The 8,847-nt window shown below is 32.7% G+C and overlaps 1 protein-coding gene across 1 annotated transcript; it reads right to left on the bottom strand.

Moving 5' to 3' along the window:
* Positions 1–6,882: 6,882 nt before the first annotated feature.
* LOC149537280 (uncharacterized) lies at positions 6,883–8,633 on the bottom strand. The gene is made up of 4 exons (XM_089806432.1): positions 8,223–8,633; positions 7,809–7,890; positions 7,480–7,686; positions 6,883–7,311 (listed from the first exon to the last, which is right to left on the bottom strand). The coding sequence occupies exons 1-4, from the start codon at positions 8,631–8,633 to the stop codon at positions 7,061–7,063; spliced, it is 951 nt and encodes a 316-aa protein (XP_089662558.1). The 3' UTR covers positions 6,883–7,060.
* Between the last annotated feature and the right edge of the window lie 214 nt (positions 8,634–8,847).

Here is an 8,847-nt window from a genome sequence, read left to right on the forward strand (position 1 = left end):
AATAGCTTTCTATCTGAGAATCGAGTTTCCAAGGAGATTCTCGAATAGCTTTCTATTTAAGTTTGAAACTCAATAGTGCTAAGGGTTGGCAGTTTTTGATGGTTATCATGTTGTGATCATTTTATCTGAATTTTATAGTTGTGCAAGTTTTCTAAGTTTTCCAATATTATATCTGAATAATATTGTTCTTTTTGAAGGGAAATGGTTGAATGTTCGAAGATGTATGCTTTGAATATACTCATTATTAATTTAGTATTGAATTATTGAAATTCCTTTGATGATGGATATTTCTTTTTATGGTGAATATGTATCAATTTTGATTGTTATTCAGAATGTGATTGATAGAGAAACTATGTGTTCTCTCCTTTGTATGCATTTGTGTTTATTTATTTGTTGTTATTTAGATTATTCCCTCTATCCAAGAATATATGGGAAGCCTTATCACTTTCTGGTTAAAAGTAATTCTTACTTGAAAAGCAGTTGTGATTGAAAATCTAATAAGGGAGCTTAACCTTACTAAAATTCATAGAGGAATTGAAGAGGTGGAAATTCCTTAATTATTAGAAAATTGTATTTGTCTTGTGAGATTTGGGCATAGAATCTTTTATTTATTTCTTTTATTTGAAGACAAATTTGTTCGCCAACAATGGTATATGTGTTCAGTATTAGGTTGATCGGTAGCCCCTAAATGTATCAGGTTGCTCGTTAATTATTATTCCATGTAATATGATAAGAGGTTATGGAAAAGATGGATAAAAAGAGATTTCATTTGTGTTTCTCAACAATGAATCGTGAGTGTTCTTTTCATACACAATGGCAAAAGTTTTCTTCTATATCAAGATGTAGCATACAAGTTCTTGAAATTGTGTAACATAAGTGTTTTTTTGGCTAAAAGTTATGAGCTTCACAAAGATGGTTTTACTAAATGTTTGGCATTTGAAACAAAATGGCTTAAACATCACACACTAAGGCTTGATTTCTAGGCTAAAAGTGTTAAATAGTCAAAATTGATTTATTTTTCTAGGCTTAATTTATTCCTTTGTGTGTGATGTTTAAGGGTGGTCATTTAAAACTAGTAGAATATACATTCATGAATACTCATTCATTTCCAATTATTTTTATAATATGAAAAAATATCAATTTCAAATCATGGATTGTAACATGGTCTTCTTGTTAGAGAAATGTAATGTAAATGGTTTTGTAGTGAGCGTATGTCACAATCAGATTATGTATGTAATAATGAATGTGACATGGTCTCCTTGTTAGAGAAATGTCACTAACCAAAGTCGGGTGTAAACAAATCTATATTTAGATCTGACCAAGCTTGATAAAGAAAATTAATTGTAAAGATGTGATATTTGTATATTGGGAAATTGTTCCAATTTTTTGAATGGACCTCACATAAGTGAGATGATTTTTAAAAGAACTTAAGAATATTGCATATTTTGTATTGAAAAAACATATCCAACTTCACCAAAATAAAAATTGAGTAGACATAAAGATTTATAACTGCATGCAACAGATGCCAGCAACTAAAAGGTTTGTAGGAGCTCTATAATAAGTAGAAGTGTACTATCCATTTAGATGACTCTGCATTTATGTTTATGTTTTTGTTGCAAAGAAAAAAGGATAATCTTGGCAGCCAATAGCTTATATAGAAGTCAAAGCAGACACAACAATAGTTTATACCCAATCTATTGTTTTCTATTGTAGAATAGATATTGCAGTTCAATTAGGGATATTTGTGAAGGAAAACAATGAGAGGCTTGTACAATGTGATCATCGATCAAACTTTCCAAACAAGGAAATTGTCCGCTATATTCAGATGCATTATTTTCTTATGCACAAGCATGTCCCCTATATTGGGGAACTGCCCTGCAAGCATTAGGCAGAAATATAGCTGTAATGCAACCTTATATTTTCATAACCAAAAGATATAAAATAGCTTCACATAAAAGAACATTAGCATTTTGATATATGAAAATATAAATATTTTAAACATAGGCTGAACATTATATGGATCATCAACAAATCATCATTTGCCACTAATAACATATTAACTTGCTTAAAAGTGAAGGGAAAAATGGATAAATGAGATTGTCGATAAGATCAGACATGCGAATGACATATTTATTATTATATTGAGAATAGGAATGGATATTGGGAATAGGAATGGCTATAAAGTGGGAATATGTATTCCTATTTCATATTATAATTGACGAACCAAACAAAAAATAGAAAGGAATGTTAGATCTGTAAGAAAGGAGGAATGTTAGATTTATTACATTAATTAGGTTAGTTTCTAAATAAATTAGTTAGATATATAGTTGCTCGAAAGTTATTCCCCTAAGTAATTTTTATAAGGGAAAATAAGGTTATATAAAGTTGTTCACATATCAATGTGAAATAATTCAGTATCAATTTTGTATGCATTAGAATGTATCTATAAAATCTTAATCAATAATATCAGCATTTTATATTTTAGCTCTTTCATTTGGTATCAGAGCCAGGTACACAGTCAATGGAGAATTAACTGTGAGATGAAAATGTGTTGTGCCTAGCAATGACAACAATGTTTGTATGCAATAGTGAAGTTTTCAAACAGTACTCAAGGGCATTGCATTCATTATAGATGCAAGAGGAATAATTCTGTTTGATACAAAGAATATATGTTTCTAATGGTCTAAGGAGTCAAAGAAGACAAATTCCCTATCAGCGCATTCAAAAAAATGGATTGAGGAATGGAATCATTGCCAAAGAACACTATCTATTAACATCAGATTACTATGTGAAAGTGAAGGGAGAAGCATCATTAAATTTAGTTATTTTTCTCTTTCGCAATAAGATCACGAGCAATGCTACCATATGTCTATCTAGTATTCTGTGAGATCATCAATTTGGAGAGTATGCGATGTTTCTATGACAAAGATTTTTCTTTGCCTTTCATAATTTGCAAATTGCTTTGGTTCATATGCTAGTCAACTTGGAGAACCATTTCCTGCAATGTTGGATAAAGAGTGTTCACTTTTCTATTGTGCATTTTATTTAAGTTGCTTGATTTTCTTTCAAAGCAATCGAGAGGAAAATGGATAAAATGTCTACTATTGCTAAGTTTGAAGGCTTTGAATTTTACACATGGCAAATTAAGATACAATTGCTTTTGATTGAAAAAATATATATGGGATATTGTATGTGGGTTGGTGAAAAAGCTTCAAGATTTTTGCTATAAAGAATAGAAGTAAATAGGAGGCTAGAGGCAATGGAGGTTGAAGGATTTTTATCATCTCGAGCTAGCTTCTCGCTTAGAAATGATTATTGCATGGGAATCAAATATTTGTGCCCTTGTAAAGTCAAGGCTTGATAGATTTGTGCCCCTGAAGAAAAGAGGGGGCTTGGCTGTGTGATTGTCCTTCTATGGGGGGGGGGGGGGGGGGGGGGGGGGGGGCAAGATTTGAATAATGGCATTAGAAACACTCGGAGAAGATGTCAACTTTCGGAGGAAAGACATTCATATTTGAAGAATGGCATTAGAGACACTTGGAGATGTCGACTTTCAGAGGAAAGGCGTCCATGTGTAGACATATTAGTGGTGATTGTTTCTATAGCATTTGAGGAAGTGTTAGACATACTTGGAGGAGATGTGGACTTTCAGAGGAAAGGCATCTCATGTGCATCACCAAAGGAGGCATTAGACACACTTCATGGAGATGTGAGATTTTGGAGAAACTATGTCTTGTTTCTAATAAGGGGGAATGTTAGATTTATTACATTAATTAGGTTAGTTTCTAAGTTTAGTTTAAATAAATAAATTAGTTAGATAATTAATGTAATAAGGGGGGAATGTTAGATTTATTACATTAATTAGGTTAGTTTCTAAGTTTAGTTTAACTAAATAAATTAGTTAGATATATAGTTGCTCGTAGGTAGTTTTTGTAAGGGAAAATAAGGTTATATAAAGTTATTCACATATCAATGTGAAATAATTTAGTATTAATTTTGTATGTATTTGAATGTATACAAAAAATCTGAATCAATAAAATTAGCATTTTAAATTTTGATTCTTTCATTTGGTATCAGCTTAATGATAATCCCAACATCTATAATTGTCCAAAGTTTGTTATTTTCATTAAAATTGTGTGTGGCTTCTTCCAATGCCTTCCTTTGAGCTTCTGGTGAAGATAATCTCAAATTGGTATGACAACTTTGCTCATACAACTCTATCCTCTATAGTTTTTAAGAGCCAATAAATAATAATACAATTTTGTCTCTGTTACATCTTTTTGAACTGGCCAGTTATGAGAGTCATATATTGTATCATCAAGCATCTTTCCCCATTCTTTAATGTGTATCTACAATTGACCTTCCTTCAACAATAATATCTTTTTCAACTGGGAGTCAGAAACTATCTTCAGATATGTTTCCTCATTTTTTAATGTGAGTAACTAGCAAGTAACAAAATCATAAACTGCACATCATCAAGTATCTTTCCTCTTATAACCATAAACTGACCATCATAAAGTCAAAATTAAGAGCTGACCATCATAAAGTCAAAATTAAGAGCTGACCATCAATACAAACAATATAACGAATTATAACCACAAATTCATCAAACTCCTATATTCTAATATAAAGAACCCCTTCCAATTATCCAAAGGCAAGATCAAACCAACTTTTCCAATTACAACTGTAATCCAACCGAAAAGAGTTCTAAAGTTCACCAGAATTCAGGGATACAATAAGACATTAATAATGCTACATGGAGTACCTCCACTATGTATTCTTCATTACTCAAAAATATAATGTCCTACATGGGAAGGTCATAATTGCTAATGGCTATAGAAAGACCAAAATGCACCCCATTGCACAATTAATTTGTATTTACTTATTTTATTAAATTCGAAAAAACATTATTTTAAAAATTTTAAATAATTAATCTATTATTTTATATATTTTGTTGAAATTTTCAGCATTTGTTCTTCATGATTTATATGTTTGAAAACCAGCAAAAGTTTTGGAAAAAAATCAATGTTAAAAAAAATAAATCGACTTTTAATACATTCTATCTCGAGAATGGCCCATCAGCCTGAAAATCAGTCACCACAACTATTTATTGGTATAAAGAGAAGAGCTTAAGATGTAATTGGCATAGCTGAGTTGCAAAAGCATTCATTGGGGTTTATTGGGAACATCAAATGAGAATCCCATTTTAATTATATTATTTATATTGGAGCGGCACTCGTCGATTTAAATGGGGGAGGAAAGAGCTCAGTCTGTAAGTACAGAGTCTCAGAATGGTCAACGAGATTTATCACAAGCAAGAATCCAAAGAACAGAGAAAGCTACATATCTTTTAAGGAAATGGTTCAAATTATGAAATAACTGTTATAATTGGATATCTTTACCTTCTCAGAAGTAAGCAATTCATTATCTCGATTTATAAATCAGAAGACGAACGGTGGGAAATTAGATATGCTCCTTTTCAGAAAAGATTGTGTGGATTTACGCCAATTAGCTTTTCTCCAAGCATTTTCGTGCAGAACCAGAAAATCTACTGGTTTCCTAAAAATAGAACACATGTGGTTGTGTGTGATTTGAATGGAAATATCAAGTATCATGGGACTCCATTGACGAGACAAACTATACCGCGCCAGACCTTGGGAGTTGTTATGTACAAGGGCAGCATTATAATGGTTTCTAAAGGTATGCTTCCACCTTATACAAAGTTTTTGATATTTCATGAATTTGACGAACTTGACAGGAGCTGGAGATTTAAACATGTAGCAATTGTTTCCTCTGAACATTTGATTCATGGAGCAATCTGTGTTGGGGGAGACTACATTTGGGTAATTCAGAAAATGCAGAGCTATGGGTAATTCAGAATACTTTCAATTGATATTGATAGCCGGGAGCTTAAAACATGGCCATTTGAGGTTTGCACGTTTATGTTACCTATCCAAAAATGTCTGTCCATGACACTGAGCTTTTGCCCATGCTCCTAGACAATAGATTTCCTTCATCTGCTGTGTTTTTTCCGAGATTTTCTAGGGTTCCTTAATTACATTTTCCTCTCTGTTGTTCCATCAAAGATTTTACGATGTTCCATCGATACAGAGTTCTAAACATTAATTTGTGGTAGTATTGGAAATTAGTCTTTAGTCTTTACAAATGGTTATATTAGTCTACTTTGTAATAGAATGTATGGTGAATGTGAAAGAATAGAGATGACAGTCAAAGTATTTAGACAGAGTATATTGGGAGGTTCTATAAAGCCAAATAAATCTGTGTTTCAAAACCTTTTAAGGTATTTATTTTAGAAGTTGATAGGAATCTAAGAAGTCTAAAGAAAAGGTAAAGATATCAAATGATTTCATGCTAAAAGATTGCAGATTTATTACGCACTGAACAGCTTAAAATAGCTAATATTCGATCTGAACAGGAGGAATTTTAGGTAATGATCAAGAGTGTTGTAGACAAATTCTCCAATGCTAACTGAAATTAATGAGTGCAAATTGAAATGAAAGCAGAAAAGAAAACATAAACTTTACCCCTACTACAACAGAGATTCCAAGCAATTCACAGAGAGAGTAATGAGGTGCGTAGTAGATATGGTGACTACATTTCCATTTGTAGTAGGTATTATACAAGCAAATCTGGGCTTTCAACAATGAGATAAGATCCGATACAACTAAGAGCTGACCATGATATGTTTGTATTGTTTGTTATAAACTGCACATCATAAACTGCCATTGCTCTTGATCTTATTTCAGCATCAAATTGTTTGATATCATTTCTTTTGTTTTGCCAACATTTTAAGTGTTTCCTAGCATGAACAACTACTTCATTTCTACCATTCCAAATAAGCCAGAGAACTTAAAGACGAAATGACAAACCATAAACATCTTGTCACATAAAATATAATTAGTAGGATTAATTCAGTGTCGTGTCTACCTTAACTTACATCAGAATGGTGATGCCTATATCCTCAATTCCATAGGATATAGTTGCTTCTTGAGCATTTGTTAAGGGAAGATTGTCATTCCCTTCAAGTATTTATCTAAACTCAAGGATTTTCTTCGGGAGAAGATGTTATCTCATCTAAATTTTCTAAAATTTTATAACCAAGCTCAAGTTTTAGCTGGGTCAACTCCTCATTTGAACTTGGTACAATGTTCAAGTCCTCAAGCAAATTTTCTAAAATCCTACGACCTAACTCAAGTTGTATTTCAGTCAAATTTCTTCTGGCCTCCTCTCCAGGTGTTGTAAGAATTGATGTAGAGGGGCCCTCTGAACAAGATACAGAGCTCAAGTTATCTGCCAAACAAACAAGAAGCAAAATTTAGTATGATCTGTTGATATAAATAAACAAACGTAAATTGAATCCAGAAACAGTACAAAGATTTACTATGGATTGCAAAAAAAAACTATTATATGTAGACACAAAACAATTATTTACTATATACAAAAAGGAAATGCACCTACTTTTAGCTAAAGGTTCAAAAGAACCTAATGAAACTTGAAGATCATCATTCAAGTTTAATTGAGTTGGAGGTTTTTGCTTAGAAAGTGGCTGAGCATGCTCCACATGCTCAGGAATTTTTAGAGCCGTTTCTTTGGATTGTTGCGGCACTTGAAATTCGAGTGCTGACAAAACACTCTGCTTCTCCACTTCAATTGGTTTCTTATTAACTGCAATCAGTTTCCATTTCATCTAGATTAAAATTTACTTACATGTGATGATAAAAAAAATCATTGAATTGAATTGACAGAGGTGTATTGTCAACTGATTCAATAAAATGGACTTAAATTACCCCATGTGGTGTAAGAGGCCATCCTTTGTCGGGTCCTTCTCATGGGGTCTCCAAGTTCAATGATGCTCCTCTTTTTTAACACCTACAGAGAAAATCATAATCAGATGTCAATTTCTAAAACCGAAATCAAAGAGAATCATGAAATGATCTCTAAAACCCAAACCAAAGAGAATCATGAATGTCTAATCTCTAAAACCCAGATAAAAGATAATCAGAAATATTTAATTTCTAAAACTGAAAAAACAAAATCATGAATGTTTAATCTCTAAAACCCAAATCCAAGAGAATCAATCATGCACGTTCAATCTCTAAAACCCAAATCAAAGAAAAACATGAATGTTTAATCTATAAAACCCAAATAAAGAAGAATGATGAAAAACTTGAAAAAAGTGTTTTTGAAACTTGGATTTTCACCTGCTTTTCATTTGCGGTGGGAGATTGCAGGGGTGCCGTCTGCTCCTCACTAATTGTAAATGAACTTGTGCGATGCTTGAGGAGTTGGGGTCTGTTTCGAAGCCTATTATATGACTTCTTTACAGAACGCCGACGAGACAGGGAACCCAGAAAATCTCTAGCAATTTTTGCATGACTAGAGGTAGCCTCATCTGGTTCTGCATGCCCTAAAACAAAAGTGACATTTTTATCTAAATCAAAGGTCACATGTTTTCCTGTTCTTGCCTTTTTCCTCTGTTTTGGCTCTGCATTTTGCACAGCTTCCTCCACAGCTGCTTCAAATGTGCGCTTCCTGGAAACGTAGTTGAAGGACCATTTAATAAGACGCTTGGCTGGATCCACAACTTTTCTCACCATCTCAGCAATCGCCATTCTCCTCTTTGAAATTTGTTCTTCTTTTTCTTCTTTCGATGCAATTGGAGTCTACAGCAAAGGCTTGTTCCTGGTTTATATATAAATTTTGCGCAGGATGATTGTTTCATAGTAAGGTAAGTTTCCATTTCTTGTTCATGGCAAGTTTCCTTTGTTTTAACTTCACTTCTCTCCGCCGCACCATTCGACTTGATTGAAATTGTTAAATAAATTA

This window comes from Cupressus sempervirens, chromosome 10 (genome assembly GCF_028749045.1).
Source record: "Cupressus sempervirens isolate cs-2001-9-10 chromosome 10, ASM2874904v1, whole genome shotgun sequence".
NCBI classification, from domain to species: Eukaryota; Viridiplantae; Streptophyta; class Pinopsida; order Cupressales; family Cupressaceae; genus Cupressus; species Cupressus sempervirens.